The 18530-nt window shown below is 35.2% G+C and overlaps 1 protein-coding gene across 1 annotated transcript in view; it reads right to left on the bottom strand.

The window, feature by feature from the left end:
- Window positions 1-18530, bottom strand: part of LOC131033218 (uncharacterized) — a 149616-nt gene that overhangs the window by 46636 nt on the left and 84450 nt on the right. Inside the window, exons 6-7 of the mRNA XM_057964380.2 lie at window positions 8878-8985; window positions 8620-8759 (exon numbers count right to left, since the gene is read on the bottom strand). Coding sequence (XP_057820363.2) covers window positions 8620-8759; window positions 8878-8985 — 248 coding nt within the window. The remainder of the gene's footprint in view (window positions 1-8619; window positions 8760-8877; window positions 8986-18530) is intronic.

Here is an 18530-nt window from a genome sequence, read left to right as displayed (position 1 = left end):
ACAATCAAAGAAAATGATATGCAGCTAAAAAGCCTGAAGCTCAGAATTCAGGAGATTTTCTTTCCCGTCATTGGACCAGTCCTAAAGCGGAATTTGACTAAGGCATCGAACCTCTTGTCCATCCGAGATGCCTTCCAAAAACAGGAGCTAGAGTGGCAGATTGCTTTTGCCACTTGCGCAGATGATCTGGACGGATGGGAATATAGGATCAATATGCTACCACTTATCACCATGGAAGAGCTCGACTCAATTGTGTCCAAATTCATCGAATGCAATGCTGCTCATTAGGATAAGGATGCCCATTCCTAGGAGATGGCTAATCACGCCACTTGTCTAGCATGCATTTGTCTCTTGTTTTATTTTTGGAAACTTTATCTAGGGTTGTGTTTGTCTTGATCTCAGTCATTGATCTTAGATCAATCTTAGCCATCCATTTTTTTCTCAAAACTCTATATAAACTCTCATTCTCTCATTTTCAATGTTGTGGAGAGAATTATGAAATTGTTGCGTAGAGCTACTTGAATAATAAAAGTTCATTTGCAAGTTTTTGCTTTGAGATCTTATTGTTATTAAGTGGTTGCATGGTTACATATCTTCCTTCAACAATAAAATAGATTTTCTTAGAATAAATTTGCTTTCAAAGTTTGTTAAATGAGCAAAAGATTTGATAGTTTGGACTGGTGAAATCTTGCTCATACTTTCTTTGGATGGATGATTTTTGTTCAATATGTAAAGTTAGCCTGAGCTTATAATGTGGATGCTTAACTTCTGCTTCATGTAAATATTGTTCGATTGATGGTATTATTCAAGTATGAAAATCTTGAGCACACCCTTGGAAGATTGCACGTGTTTTGCGTAGTTGCCCTAGTGTGGCGAAACAAAGTATTGTTATTGGTTTCACGCAGTCTCTACCATCTTGAGTTCATAGGAATAGCTTACATGTAGCATAGAACTTCTGAACCCTTATCCTTTTTATCCTTTTTTAAGTAAGTCCAAAATCCGAAAATCATAAAAACAAAAAAAGAGAGTAGTCATTGCTAAATTCGTCTGAGTCCTAACTTGTGATCAACATAATTGAGCGTAAGCCCCCCTTGTATTTCAGCATACATCACCAAGGAAGCTATCCAACATAAAGTTGCCTGTTTGCACATATAGACCTTGGAGTCGCCTTGTAGTCTTTCTCACAATCTTGGCACGAGTAATGATTTTGTTCAGGAGAGGATAGAGTATCCTTGAAAATTTTATTCTAAATGTTTGGTTTACGATAAAACGTACACCAACAGGTATGTGACTGAAAATTTCCCATGGCTCTTGATTTTACTATCAAAAGTTGCCGTGAACTGCATAAAAGAAGCTCACCCAGAACCACAGTGTATTCATGCCAACTTCTAGCCCTTTATTTTGCTAATTTGGATAAATAGCGCTGATTTTTATTGCTCTTCCATTCACACCCTAAATCCAAACTTGTCTATTCAGCTTAACCTTCCACAATTCAGTTCGTATAACCCTTTCTTGCAGCAAATAAGAATCAGGTGACAGAAATATTGTTTAGTAAGAACTATGTACTCACGATGGTAAAGAGATGTCCCAAATCACTGGCTCCAGCAACCATAAATTAACCCCTCGTGTAGTTTTCCCAAATCATCCAACCTATTTTCAGATAAACTATCAAAGGAAATCACCACAATCTTCATGGCATCCAAAATGAATGCCCAACTCTTCTTTCAAATGCTTTTAACCATTGAAATTACCAAAATTTACTAATCCTCAATATAGTCACTCAACTTCAAGGTAAAGTGTCCCGATAACATTTATTTCATTTCATCAATATTCCTTTTTCTGAAATTTAATATATCAGCCAATAATATTTCAACAATTCCTTAATTCTGAAAATTAAATAATTACCTCGGAAATTTGTCTTCAGTGAAGACTCCACAAATTTCCCACACAATTGAAGCCCAGTGTGAATTCTGAAATGAATCCACCAATAGAAGGAATTGGATTTTTGTCCAATTCACCAAGTGACCCAAGGGTTTTCATCCTAGGGCACGTTGAACCTGCAAACACAAGCTCTCCTAAAATCTCTGAATGAAATAACAAGTCAAGAATTAATGCCAAATGAATTGCCTTCATCTCCTTTTATAGGTCCAGCAGAATCTTTTGAAAAATATGATTTAACTTCCTTAAAAGCTTCTAGAAGAATCCCTTACAAATATTTAATGAACTGACTTTATAACATTTATTTTATAATCCAATTAAGTCATTTTTAATTAAATTAATTAAAACTAAAGAGCTTTTAAATTTATTTTAATTGGATCATTTTATAGATAATTAATTTAGTTTTATTCCCTTTTAATCCCTCATCATAGCCTATGGGAATAAAAACAGGCTAGATGATCACTCAAAAAAAGGGTACATTACACCAGGCTTTGTCAATGATCTTTTATGGGCATTACACAATTGGCTAACTATTGCCTAGAGTACACAAAAAAAGCATCAAATATAACCATAGGAGAAAGACAACATTCTATTTAGATCTATGTTCTCTGGGGACGCATCATCTGGGTTTTCCCAGGCGTACTCGTACCAGGAGCATGGGATCAGCTTGGGAATGTCCCCTAGCCGTCCCTATTTTAAAAAAATTGCATGAAATATCTCAGGAATGTGGGGATAGGGGATGGCTGGCAGTCCCTGGGACGGCTGGAAAGTCTCCAATGTCCCCTAACTGTCTCGGGGACATCTAGTCATCCCCTACTGTTGTAGCTGAGTTATATTAAAAAGAAAGCCCCAAACATTAAAAAGGGAAAAAAAAAGAAAATGATTTAATAAGCTATTCCCTACTGCTGCAGCTGAATTTTATTAAAAAAATAAACTCAAACTTGAAAAAATAATGATTTTTTTCATATCCTTGTTAAGGTTTTATAGAGGAATCCATTCCATGAGTGTGCTATTGCTCCTGCATTTGGACAGAACCATAATATATTAACATCTGAAGGAACCATGTGATTAAAGAGTTTATATAAAAACTAAACTTAAATATGATATAGCCAGGAAAAAAAGATACACCGGAGTATCCAAAAACCTTTTCGGTTATCTGACAGATTATAGACATGTACAAAGGAAGAAGAAAACACCATTGGTGTTTGCCTCAAGTTTCAGGAAGGCTCCTCTTATTTTCTGCTGTTAGGTGGAAATTGTAGCAACAGTATTGCTGCTGTTGTTGGCAGTTGACTGCACTCCCATAATTACAATTTCAAATTTCTTTATTTTAATCCCATGTTAAAATTAACTACTTTAATAAATGTTTGAAAGATCTGAAATTTGGTATCCAACTGTCTAAAGGCATAGTGTACAATTGCATACAATCTGGACATACTGTTTTGATGTTTGTAAAGCTGGACATTGTATTTTTGATATTTGCAAGAGTATATATAGATATTAGGAAGGCTTTTTTCAAAGGTTAATCTGATTATCTCTTTGAAATTTATGGTTTCTTCACTTCCGAGCTGTTACATTTATTAATATTAATTTGTTCGACTTTCACGTGAACTCTATTATTTTGTATAAAGGATTCTATAATGTATATGTCAATATGATGAATACCTTATCATTGTTATTATGTTATCAAAGTTATCATATTAATACTTGAAGTTTCCCTATTTTTTTATAAAGCTGTCCCCTTTGCCATCCCCTGCTGTTCCCAAAATGGCTTAAATAAAATCTGTCCCCAAAACCCATCCCCCCATCCAGGAAAGTTGGTGGAACATAGAGTTAAATGCAAAAATATTTACATGATGTGCAGGCCTCTACAGAATAGAAAGAACCTTCTGATCTGTATTACCCCCCAAAAAAAGCTCAATCTACTTCCAAAGGCTCTCTACATTACAATCTATACCCTTTTGGTTTAGCCCAATTATGCCCTATGACTAATTCTTCAGCACATGCTTTAGCTCTAACATTTGCATTCACTTCAGCAATCCATTTCAAAAGGAACCCATTCTTTTATGTGGGAACTAAAAGATCTGTATGCCTATGATATGAAAATGAAATCCAAGTTCTCTCGATACTTCAAGCTCCTTTGCATGCTTGATGATTCCCTAATTGTTTTAGTAACTCCTGTGCTACTTCTGCACATCTAACATAACCAGCAAGAAGCATTTTGATTATCTACGATCAACCACAAAATGACTTTTACAAGTTTCCACTTTTCAAGGAGTGAACTAGGTCCCACTTGGTTTCACCAAGATTACAAAGCAATACATGAAACCAAAGTGATACGAGCTGCGCTCCACAGTTTCAACAATGTACACATACAAGTTTGCCTTAGCCTATAATCTTATGCTGAATGACTATCTCACACTTTGGTCTTCATATTACCGTGGTAGATTCCTTAGGTTCCAGAACCAAAACACATCAAATCACAATAAAAAATAGTAAAATACTCAATGCACACATCACAAACACATACAAAAACAAACCATTTTAGGTGACCCAAGATGCTCCTACATCATTGATGAAGTTAGATGAAGGTAAAATAGTATATAAATTTAGCACTAAAGAAAAAAACTTCAAACAATAAACCATAGCAATCTAATACATGTTACTGCTGCCATAAGCATAAAACTAGTAGTTGCTTAAAAGAAAAAGTTCCATTAATTGAAAATGTCAATTACATACGCAAGAACAGAGAATTCTCAAGTCAAGCTCTCTAATGAAATTATCCATATGTTGAGATCACCAATGCACAAGTTACACGATTTGAACACCACTCTAAAGAAGAAGAAAAATGTCCATCCATTTGCAGATGTGAATGCAAGGCTACCCTGTCGATGTTAAGATTGAAGGTGGTAGCATGAAGAACCTCATCTCTAAAGCAACCACCAAGCAATTGAATTTGCCAATCATGCCTCATCCCCAGCCATACAAATTGGGAATGCTCAATTCCTACATAGCCATAGGCTTTGTGTCACTCAGCAATGCCGCTTATGATATTCTAAACATACTTTTGACGATGAAATGATATTTGATATAGCACCAATGGGTGTTCATGATATAACCTTTTGGCATTCATACATGCTAAGTCACAAGGTTCGAATTCGAATTCGAATTCGACAGCCATGAAATTCGGATGAAATTCGACAAGGGAAAAATTCAAAAAAAATTTCAGATAAAATTTGCCTTCTATAATTTTGTTTATTTTTTAAATATATGTATACTTGTAATAAATTATCAGAATAGCGACCCTTGTTGGATAAAATCCGAGGGCGACCCAGCAGTTGCAGACACCCATGACCCAATAGATACAAAGCATATACAAAGAATACTTACAACCAGCTGAGTTGTGTTTAGAGGCGGATAGCAGTGCTTTATAGAGGAAATTTGATTAAATTCGATTTTTTTTGTAGAAGTTTGAAATTCGATTAAATTTGAACCTCATCCATGAAAGTCGCCGTATCTTGTGACTTAGCATACATGCATAGTCACCAATATGTAGCCTATCCATGGGGCATCATTATATCAGTCGGCAGCAAGAGATAAAGGATTCATGAAGAGATTCATTCCTCTAGTCATGCTATGCCAAATCCTTAGAAGATTGCGACATATTATTATGCATATTCTGCATTCAGACTTCCCCTTTCTCCAACAAAACAATCTCAAGTGACAAAATCAAACAAGACTAACCATTTTATGTTGTTACAAAGAGTTGTTGGAGCAGGCAACTCACTTAACACAAGAAATGGTTCAACGAAAATTCGAGTCTTGCTTCCTAAATTTAACACAATCCAAATCCTTGCTTCTTAAGTTGTGATCTATGTTACACGGGGACGTGTCCCCTACTCCAAAACCCAGCATCCCTATCCCTTTCCGTTTTGGGGACAAGGTGACACCAAGGGAGACGACCCCTTATTGTCCCCGCTTGACCAAAAATCTCAGGGAACGCCAGGACACGTCCCAAGCCATTTGGGGATGCCTTGTCCTCCCCAAGACGGCGAGGGGGCATCCCCTTGGTGTCCCCCCGTTCCTAAAACAGCTAGCCTTCCCCTGCGGCTGGGACTGATTTGAGGCTTACAAAAACAAAACAAAAATAGTTTGTTTTTTTTTTTTCTTTGCTTCTATTTGTCTGTGGCACCCACAAGAACTTATAAACCACAAAGGAACCCTAAAATGACATAAAGAGTTAAAACCAAACAAAACACTAACTCAACAACTAAGACTGGTCAGGCTAGCATTGGATGATCCACTTCTGCTACAGGGTGATAAAGACTCAAGATGGTTTTTAAGTCTTTGCATATTGATAGCAGGAATGAGGCTTAGTTTCATAGACTGTTGTATTTTGGTATTTGAGACTTCTGGATACATGTTTGAGACTTTTGTATATTGATAGAAAATGGTTTTTTGGTGTTTGAGACTGCTGTTATCGGTCATTGACATTTCTCTCTTTTCCTCTCTCTATAATATATTAATATATTTTGTAAAAGTTATATATTTATTTATATATCGCCGTCCCCTAAAAATGGCCCTCCAGGGGACATCCCGGAAACACATACCCTGCCATACCCCCATCCCCATCCCGAATCACCATGGAATATAGGTTGTGACTCGTCCAAGTGGATTCCCCATATACAATTCCACTGATATCATCAAGCCAATTCTCATGGCTTGTGCTAATAATCTGACTCATGTTTGATGGCCTGCAGTAATTCTAAACCTTATATCCAGGTTTGCCATATCTCCAAGATCACCAAATCATATCCTCCAAATACCACTAAAATTTTGAATGTCACTAAGCAATATGGAAAATTACAGCGTTGAACTATCAAATCACACACCAAACCTTACTGAATCTTCATCACCAGATTTGTCAGGGTTTAGAGATAGCATTGACCCTTAGATGACATATTGTTATAGCTTTCATCCTTGACAAGATGGAGCCCCACCATATGATTCGAAGATAAAATCATCACATTTGATGCCATACAACTCAACCATCACAAGATGAAGAGTGAAAAGGAAACATACCATTTCAACTTTCATAATAGTTTTTTCGCAATTGTGATTTATGAAATTATGTATACATCCCTATTGTAAGCTTTTATGGCATAATTGTAGCATAGATGTAGCTAGTAGAAGATGTACAGCCATACATCTCCATCAAGAGTATACCATATACAAAATGGACAGATTAATAAACTTCCTATTTGAGTTCTAAATTTCTAATATCTATTTTATTTGACAATCTGATTATCAACACTGATGTATTATTAGTATTGCTTCAGCACATAAAACACATCTGGGTTCTCACAATTTAGAGTGTTATTCCTAGTACATCCCCCGTGATCTGGACCAACAAGAAATATAGCAAAGAACTCAAATCTAGTACTTAGCACACTTCTAGGTTTCCAGTTTCAGTCTATGTTCCTTAGCATGTAACTTCAGCATCCAATGTCTGTTGAGGGAAATAGTATTATATATTCTCTCAATTGTTTGATCCTCCAGATTGATTGATATTCAGGTTTACCTTGAGAATCCTAGGCAAGCCAATGTTGTACTTGGACATAGGCTCACTTTTGTGAGTTTAGCAAAGTTGCAGACATTATAACAATACGTGCATTCCCATTAGGTCATGAGTGTTCACCTATGAAAAATATAAGGTATGTCTAAGTAGTTTTTCAAAACAAATTTTGGTTATGATGAATTGTATTCAACCATATTAACGTATATGGTACCGAGAGGGTGCCACATACAACTAGATAGAGCTCAAGAAGTATTAGTAGCATGGAAAGAATCAACTTTTCAAAAAATAAATGAAATTGCAGCCAACCAAACAAGAGCAGTAAGATATAATCAATGATGCTCATGGAAGAGCTTTTATTAGGCCCAATTGCATTTAATATAAAATATTTTTCATTTGGAAGTGAGAGCAAGTGAAAGGCATGTATAGATAACCTTGGTAAGGCTGACAAGTAAAATAGTGGTTCTAAAATTGTATAAAAACTCACAACTAAATTTTCTATAGAGAGACATAGCAAGATAGCAACAAAGGAAGTGTACCAAAATTCAAGCCTTAAAGTAGAGAACTTGTTAAATTACCAACCTGTTATTTAACTGACAACAGTTTAAGCACGCAAACTTTAAATACACTACATGAACATTCGTGAAGATTTTCAGTACTTTCAATTTTAAAGCACTATATGACCTCAGAATGACCGAAATATAAATGCCCACACATCAGTAAGAACTTATGCCAGCCATAGCATTTGTTTATGTTGTGGCACATATCTCACTTACTAAAGAACTAGATACAGATCCAGAAACTTATTTTAACTTCAGATATTATATAAACTTTCTTTGGCATCAGTTATTCACCTAATAGGTTCAACAATACTGGAGTTACTCTTCATTTCCCATTGCAGAAAGCGCTTAAATACCAAAACATTTCAGCTTCACCATTGGTATCTTATTGACTACCCTTAAAAACTTGAAAGTAATAAAATTTCATACTTGTTTCTCAAAAATGAAGAGCCATTGTATCAGTCGTGCACTGAACCTCAAGAATGAACAAGCATCAAAAGCATTCCTAAGAGAGAATATATTACTAGGTTAGAATATTGATCCCACCTTATTTTAGATCCCCTTGTCCCAACAATAATCCTGCGATGTGTATGTTTATGTACAATAAAATGTTGCTCAATTCGTAGAGATCCATCTTCCATTTCCTTCCAATCAATCAAGCGTTGATCAACTTCATAGGGTATTTCCTGCACATAGATTAATGGTTAGTTTGGCTGAAATTGAGTATATACACAAATAGCAATTGCAGGTGAAAAGAAATAATTAATTTAGATAAAAGAGGAGTGGAATATCCTAAATCTTCACCTGATGTATATAGTGCAGCATTTTTTCTCGTACAACTTCAAGAGATGTGTTTTTTAGAGAATCTTCATCCAAAGTGATGGGATCTTCATCCCAAGGTCTCCTAACCGCCTAACAGAATATAACAAATTAATACATAGTAAAAAATATCATATTCTCTCTCAAAATTTTCTAAACTAGTATCCTAAATTTCCCTGACAAGAAACGTTTAACTATCAGGTTCAATTTCTAACTTTCTAGAAAGCAAAAACAAACATAAACTGATGCATCAGAAACAAGGTTACTCTTGTCTGATCTTTAACCTTATTTAGCCAGAAGTGTGTAAAACCACAATATTAAATATAAAACACAATGTCTATTATTGAGCTGTGCAAGTAGATGGCAACTTGTAACACAAAAAACCCTGCAAAGAGTAATCTGCAAGAGAAAGCTACGACATAACAAGAGTTACTGCATCAATTATGATTTCTACGCTATAAAAATATACAGGTCCTGGTAACCCTGGCACTGCTGGTAGGAAATTCCAGAAGTGGAGGTGCTTTAAATTAATTTCTCTAAAGCAATCAATATCCACACAAATATGATTTGCATTGGCCAAAAGTATGAAATGATTCTTCCTTTTTCTTTTTTTCTTTTTCCCTTTTTTGATATAGATGTAAGATACAATCTGCAATTTTCAACAGATATAGCCTTGTTACAATAAAATTAAAGGACTCGAAAGAGAGCATACCAAAATTGATACCCCTACAAAACTTTGCATTTTATGTATAAGTTACAGTCAGTTTCCCTGAATATGATAGTCAATTTTAGTCAAGGTTCTAGCCTAGGTTATTTGCTAACCATAATTCACATATCATTTGCAAATCATGACTCCCAAGCACAATGATACAAGCTTTGACAGTTGAAGGTTCCTAGTGAAACTGGAGACAATATCTCAAAAGGAAGTTAGGAGGAAAAAATAACACATCATAAAAGTGACAATCCATGTGGTCATAGCAGCTAAAATGGCCAACCAGCATCAAAGTGATTTCGCTCTTTTCAAGTGGCTATGAGAGAAAGAATGTGCAACCAAAGTAGCGATAGTGGCTAAGAAGCACAAGAAGAGAAATAGGAAATAAACTAAGGATTTCCCACACCTTGAGTGGTGATCCCGCTTACAAATCCTGACCATATTGCCAAGGGTGGAAAAAATAAGTGCCAAAGGAAATTAGAGGTAAGAAAATAAGTGTGAACGGCCTTTTAGGTTGGCAATGCCTGTTAAGCTATGTTACCGGGTACTGCTAGCAAAGCTCGAGTCATGGTAAGGGTACAGGTACGGTCCCAGTACACCCAAGGTACTGCCTGGATGCCCAGGTTTGTTGTGGATCTTCCTGTGCAGGACACAGAACAAGCAATACCCAGGCATAGTTTGATACATTATAGCCTCAGTTTTGCTCTCCATCATTTTGGGTATTCTATTTACTATATCCATCCAATCCCAGTTGTATCATAACTTTGTAACAGCATTTTATATCAGAATCTGCCAGCAAGCAAACAATTAAATATCATTTCAGTTGCATTTGTGATCTGTACATTTGAAGACAGGGTTAGTAAACTTTATATGAGCATTAATGAGATTGATTTCAGTTGATTTACATTATGCAAATGTATCAGCTGTTCATTTATATTTTGTGAAATCACTTTCCTTGTTTTATTAATGATTTTGTATTTTGTCAAATGTTTGCCAAATGAAATTGAACCAGCTTCTCCACTTGACACAGCTAGTGGGAGTGATAATCCAATTGATTTTGGTACAAACGAAATTGAACCAAATGTTGATGTTGACCTTGATGCTTCTGATGACGAATATGAATATTAATTATAGATTATAATTTGAATTTTCATTATGTAATGACATTTTGAAAGGATTATTTTCATTTTGCAAATTATGAATATTGTGTATTTAAATATTCTATTTTTTGGCAATTATGAGTATCATTGTTCTTATAATTTATGATTTTTAACATTGTACCCAAGGAAAAAAATTTGTCATACTGCCAAACCGGGTTCCAATTGCCATACCCAAACCGGCAACTTTAGGTTAAAAGTAATAATTCAAATGGTCAGAGTGGCTGAAGAGCACTACAAATATCCAACATTTCAAATACAGGTTGTTTTGCTCTTTTGAAGTGGTTATGACACCCAAAAAGCACGACGACACTGATCATGGTGTCATGAAGGCACAACAAAGTGAAATTAAGCGAAAAACTAATGCACATTTTTTGCATGGCTATACCGTTTCAAAACCACAACAAAGCCAGTAGGTGGCTTAAGACACAACGTGGTGACTTAGCCAAATACAACATCCAAATGCCTATGGTTAGTGAAAAAGAAATAAAAAACAAAAAACACTTAAATCTTAAATATTTGGCACCCTCATCCTAATTGGATAAGGACAAAAAGAAAACAAGAATAAAACCATTCCAGCACCTTCATAATGGAATGGTTGGTCATTCAAAATACAAAACAAGCTTGGTTTCAGCTGTTATGTTAAGGTACAGTCCCATTATCTTAATTTTGCAGATTTTTTTAGAAAGATTCAAGGCACTAAAGTGTGAGATTTTTAAGTTCAAAGCATCTAGGTCAAAGTAACAAAAGCTGCCATCACAAAAGTGAGATATCAGCTCAAATCTATCATAAAGTGCTACAATCATATATCAGAAAAGCACAGAATTTCAGTATCTGATCAATCAAGACAGCTAAAGGAGTACATTACAGACTTCACACCAGAAGAATCGTGTCTTCCAATAACCAAGGCATTTACAAGTTGGATGCTAGACACCCTCAAATTTGCGTTTGGATTGCAGTTCTATGAAGAGACACAAATGGTAAATTTAGGGAATTGTAATATGCAACATAAAATTAATGCACAAGAATGCCAAAAGGAGTTTGCAGTTTGCACGGAAGAGATTATATGAAACCGCCTCCCATTTGTCAACTTTGAATCGAAATGATTTAAATGTTTCATTGAAGAACTAGGCCTCATGATGAGCATGCTTAACACATTCGCAAAACAAGAGAGGCAAGAACTTTCAAAAGTGGATGTTTTATATCATCAACATCATTTGTGATGGAAGAAAACATGTGGATTGGGCTATATGGTCACCAATTCTATTCATTCTCGATTGTCAAGGTTCTCTGATACCAAATCTTTCCATTTGGTATCCTACTTAGTCTATTCGTTGGTAGAAGCAAATACCTTTATATGGTTGGAGAAGATCCAAACAAGCAGATGCTTTTTCCTAGAATACCCAAAGCTATAGTACAAAGAGGGAATGAAGAATTTCAAGAGAGTTAACGTCATCTTCCATATGTTCATACTCACATAGCAAATACCGTTATAGGGTTTGCGAAGATCCAAACAAGTGGATGCTTTTTCCTAGAATACCCAAAGCTATACAAGAGGGAATGAAGAATTTCAAGAGAGTTAATGACATCTTTACTATGTTCATAGTCAAATATTTTGACAACAAAAGCCATGAAACAATTACATATCAAACTCAAATTGTGAGCATGGAGTGGGCAAATTGGTTCATCCAATTTCCTACCTTCAATTACATTAGTGCATACAAATTCGATGGATATCGTTATAGGCTTCCACGATGTCAAAGTGATTGAATTATCCACATTGAATATTGTAGGTAATTGTTAGTTTCACATAGATATAGTTGAGACAAACATGAGACAAGGAAATTTTCTAATACAAATCGGGCCATACAAGCGTGCAAATGATATGGAAGCAAAGAACACAAGTGCTGAATTGTCCAATTACAACTCAAAATATCATCATAAGAATAAGTGTTTCAACTCCAAAAACATCATAATTAAGAGATTGGGTCCTAAATATGCACAAGTACCTAACATTGTAGACTTCTGAGCAAATTGCCTTGATGAGTATGAGGGACAAAGAAGAAACAACAGCATGAAATTGGATCAGCTAAAGGAGTTTAAATCTGAGAAAATACCAAACGAACTGGAAGATTCAGATGAGTATGTTTATATCCTAGATTTCTTCAGGCAAGAGAAGAAGTTCAGACATCGCCTCCAATTGATTGGTATACCTGAGATGGCATAGTCAAAGATTGAGTAAACAAAGCAGTGATGGATATATGTCTCGCATTTTTGATAAATTAGAAGAACATTCAAAGGTTATGCTACAAAGAAAAGGGTCAAGATTACTTGAAAAAAGTCATAAGATGGCAGCTAGAGATTTAGTGGGTGGTCATGAAGATCAAAAAGGGAAGATACAAGTTTACAGTGGAGCTGAAGGAGGTCCTAAACCTAAGAAGCTAAAATTAGCGCCTCAGAAGAAAGTAAAGTCTCCACAGCTTATTCACATATGCAGCTTTCCAATCTTTGAAGCAGCAATAGTTACCCTTCCTACCCCAGCTCCAATTCGATCAGAAGAAGTTCTTTAGATTCCTCAATCTCCTTTACACACCTTCCTCCAATAGTGTAGCCCATGGATGAAATTCCTACACTAGATATGGAATCTCCAGCATCATTTACATGCAAATCCAAGTGGGTTCACGAATATTTGAAAAGGGGTTTGGGTTCGTTTGGGTTCGTTAGTACAAAAACATGTAAATTATATATATATATGCAGCCTATAAGCATGAATTAAGATTAGCATGTCACATAGTATCATATAAACAACAAAACCAACATAAACTTGTAATCATAGCATCATGATCATACCATAACAGCATCATATACATCAAGTTTAATATCAAAATGATAAAATGTTCAAGTATCATTGTTTCAACTTTCAACAATTTAAAGTTTGATCATCAAATGGATTCTCTAATGGGGGTTTGGGGCAACACCCCCAACAGGGTCAAGGGGCAGCGCCCTTTGCGGGTGTCTGGGGGCAGCACCCCCAGCGGGGTCAAGGGGCAGATCCCCTTGCGGGGTCGAGGGGCAGCGCCCCTCGCAGGGTCCCGGGGTAGCGCCCACACGGAACTCCATGGCGTGCATCAATTTTCTGCTTTTTTAAGACGTCAGGAACGAGGCCAAAGAAGTCAAAATTCTGATCAAGGTGCATTCTCCGTATGGGAATTGTGTTTGCTGACTTGTTCTTTCGTACAGACTTGTGCTTCTCTCTTGGTTGTACGATGCATAGGTGTGTGGCTTGAGACATAGGGTCATTTTAATTTTTTATGTGGTGGAATTCAAAAAACAAAAATTTGCAAAAAAAAAATCCATTTTTGGGCTGTCAAACCCCTGGGTTCGACTTGGGTCCTCTTGGGTTCGCCCTGGTTCGAACCAGGCCTGTGAACCACGAACCCTGTCTGAACCACAGGCAAACCGGACCCGAACCCCGAACCAGGACCGTACCGGAACAGTACCAGGGGTCTAGGGGGCCGAACCCGGTAACTCAGCAAAAAAGGAACAGTTCTAGTGCTACAACTTAACTTAAAAGAGGTTTCACACCTTATCACCAAGGAAAAACAAGGAAAGCCAAAGATCAAACAAGATCAAGGAAAATGAAGAGGAACATTTGACCACTAAGACTGCCATTCTCCCAACTGATAAAAATATTCATAAAGTTTAAGCTGCTGATTTCCACTTTTTTGAAGTTAATCTTGGTCCTGCCAACAAACTGGGTAAAATTGATATATTTCATTTTGTCATTCATAGTGCAGAAGAAATGATGGAAAAATATTGTGAGGTAGACGCACAACTGACGGCAGAAAATAGGGAATTGAAAGCATACATTGCCCATCTTGTAAACCCAATATCAAAAGCAGGAAATAGTTCACCATTAAGACTGGAAGAGGATCCACAAAGGCAACAACATGATGAGTTGGTGTCACATGGAAGCACATTTCAGCAATGGTTTAGGAATGTGTGAAGATGGTTTGAGGACAACTGATGATTTGTTCAGTTCACTAAAAGAGATTAGAAACACCATTCAAAAGTATATTAACATGGAGTGTTCCATGACAATCAGCATGGCAGAATGTAGCAGTATTTTGAACAGCATAGAACCCATGGAATTTTGGGATGTTGATAAGCTAATTAGATTGAAAGTAATTGCTGATCCAGAAAGTAATCAAATTCCAAAGTGGGTAGCCAACTGTCAAGTACTATTTGAATTGCAAGAGCTTGCTTTACAGACGGTTAAGGAAAACATAGATAAGTTAAAGATTAATAGAACAGGACATTTTTTTTAGCTCACCGTTGCCTTTTAAATTTACAAAAGATAGTCTAAATGCAATGAAGAGCTATCTCAAACAATTAATCAGGACTCATGAGGAGGATCAACCTTCAAAATTGACTCTATGAATAAATTGATGAAGGTTGCATTGAGAACTGCAGAATACACTCTCAAATAACCCAAGTAGTAGATATTGTATATGAGCAGCAAAACTTCTTGCAAATTCTATTGGATAGGGAGATTTTGGCTTGGAAACCCCCAATCACTAAAATTAATAAATTCTTGAATAAATTATGAATGGCAAGAGAGAAGGAAATACACCTTCACAAGAATCACTTGATCATTCAAATAATTCAAATTTAGATGCAAAGATAGAGAATGATGATGCAGAATGGTTATAACTATTTCCATTTTCACCAATATTTATTTGTGAGCAAAGATAAGAGCCTAATTTAGGAAACTTGTATTTATTTGATTATCATAAAATTTGTTGTCTTCAAAAAGGTTTTATTTGTTTAGTATAGAAGATAGCAATAAAATTTGCTTTACAAACAGTTTTAAACAATGTTGCAAGATAAGCCACTGCCTCCCTTGGTAAGCATACAAGCGTACCATGATACTTCAACAAATTATTTCTCAATAGAGATCATTATTTTTGCAAAGATAGATACCACCAAGTATTAAGTAGATACAATTGAAAAAAGACATCGATAAATGATGATCAACAAATATGTTCACATTGTTGACAAAATTAAATTAGATTCTAAAAATTTTTAAATAGAACATTAAACTTGTAGAAATAAAATTGTACCCAAATTAAGTTTTAAATTAAGATTTAAATAAAATTAACTATTGCACTTAACATTTAATTAAAAATTACAATAAAATAAATTAATATAAACTTAAAATATATTAAAATTTAAAATTTATTTTTTAATAATTACAAGGTTTGATAAATAATAATAATTTTTAAAATCCCCCATTATGGAGGTCGGAGAGCTAATTCTCCAAGTCAAATATGAGGTTTGAAATGGATCCCCCCACGTCAACTTTGGTCAAAATTAAATTTTGATGGTGCATCAACAAGAAACTGTAATGTCCCCATTTTCTGCCCTTTTAGAAAATAAATAATTCAATTTAATATTTTTTAAGTTGAATTAATTAGTATTTAATTAATTATGTATTTAAGTTGAATACTTTATTTTTATTGACTTTACCTAGGACCAAAATGGCAAAAAATAAAATATTAGTGAAGTCACTTATAAAGATTAAAAAGGAATAATATGTAAAAAGTGATTTTATAATTTAAAATCCAAAAAGTTCCAGAGGAGTTATGAGAGGAGTAGAGGAGGCAAAAGAAATTCAATTCTTTGGTTATTCATTCTGGTGAAACCCTCTTTCAAAGTCTGAGCTTTGCTTCAGCTATTCAGCCTAGGACAAAAGCCCTAAGGCAATATTAGAGATCTTAATAGTTGTTGTTTGTAAGATTTGGATGCTTCAGAAAAGTCAGCAGTTAATATATATACATTTTTATGGTATTATGACCTCTATCTAAAATTTCTCTGTGCATCAATTTATTACAGCAGCTTATGTATTTGTCAAATAATCTTTGGTCTCACATTTTTTCTAGTGTTTAATTGATGAAAAGGTGTTATGAGCAATTGTATTTGAAAAATCAGTTTGTAATATTATTTATGAACTGGAGTCAAAATATGACCACATGCCAACTGTTTGACAAAATACCCATATGAAACCTTGGGTCAATGGCATGATTTTCTAATAAATTTATGATTCAAAATAATAGCTATAGCAGTTCTAAGTGTTTGCATTTCAGAATACTCTGTAATTGGTTTACTAGAAACTGTTTGATGAAATACTTGTGCAATAAAAATTGTCAAAGATGCAAGTTTTGGTCAAAATATTCTGGTAGGGGTTATTACAAAAACCCTGGAATTTTTGGCACCAAGTAACTTATTAAATATGAAAAGGGAAAGTTGATTGGTGTTGCTTCTAAAATACTCAACAATGGAACAAATAATGAGGCTAAAGCCCAAGCCTTAGTCATTGGATTGCAAATATGTAATCCAGATGGTTTATGCAGAGTAGAGATCGAGGAAGACTCAATGGTGATCATAACACTATCAAAAATAGAAAATCAGCCACTTTGAAAATTAATAACATCTTCCAAGTTGCATGGCCTCTTTTTGATTCACTAGAAAGCTTCACTATCAAATATATTTAGAGAGAAATTAATAAAGGAGCTTGCATATTAGCAAACTATGCAATTGAAATTGCTTCTGCTTGTATCATAAATAACAAGGTGGAAACTTGGTCAAAACTCAAATAGAATCGAATTCTCATCTTCTGAGCCACCACAGCCAAAACCAACTAAATTTTGAAGTAAAAGATTGTTGAAGAAAGATGACAACTACTCTAAAACTAAAACCTTGGCCTTTCATCGTCCATGGGAGACATCACCGCAAGTACTAGTAAAAGTTGATCCACCTGATGCAAATACCCCTAGTTCCCATGCCAATACTACTACTATTTATTTGTTGAGATTCAGGGCAAAGGATCAGAAGAAGTGAAATCATTAGTAGATATGATGGATCTCTCTAGACAATTTTGATGTATTTTTAACTTTGTTCCATGTTTATATGTCCCATTGAATGAGATTAGAGTAAAAGAAAATTTTGATGTAGCTTTAACTTCATTCCATGTTTGTATGTCCCATTGAATGAGATTAGAGTATAAGAGGGATGGCTTTGAGACACATTCTTTTATAATGTTTTCCTCATCAATTTAAACAAAGAGGGAACAAAGAATCTTTTCAAATTGTTACATGATGACTCCATTGAGGAAACAAAAGAGGAAGATGGCAAAGCAATTCACCTTTTCATGAATTATACTCTAGGCATCTAACTCTTCGTCAAGCAAACCCTTTGAAAATTCTATGAAGATAAACTATATAGAAAAATGACTCAACTAAATGGAATCATATCTTTTTGTCGAGAATAAATAAACAGTTAAGAGTCACTTTTGTGCTTTCAAAATCTCAAGGGAATTTAGGTTCCCTCAATTGCAAAGAAAAGTATTCTATATTTTTCCTCTTTGCCAATGAGATGCCCATTGCATAATAGCATCTTAGTCTAACGAAAGGCACGACAACTCATGGAGAACCCCTTGGTACATGCAGCAAGTGCATCCTTGATTTTATTTGAACTATACTCTGACCAATTTTATAGCTCCATCTACTAATCTAGTGTGTAAGGAGTGACCCATATATGAAGATCAAAATTCCTCATATCTCCTAACAAACCAAAACATATAGGGTCTTGAAGGCTGTAATGTCCCCATTTTCAGGTCCTCTAGCAGTACAATTGTTGCCGACATTTTGGGCTTGTGTCAACATGTTTACAAGGGTAATGTGATATTATTAGTGAGCACAAATGGTTCA

Source organism: Cryptomeria japonica, chromosome 8, assembly GCF_030272615.1.
Source record: "Cryptomeria japonica chromosome 8, Sugi_1.0, whole genome shotgun sequence".
Classification (NCBI taxonomy): Eukaryota; Viridiplantae; Streptophyta; class Pinopsida; order Cupressales; family Cupressaceae; genus Cryptomeria; species Cryptomeria japonica.
Note: the sequence above shows the minus strand (reverse complement) of the source record. Positions and strands in the feature narration are given on the sequence as shown.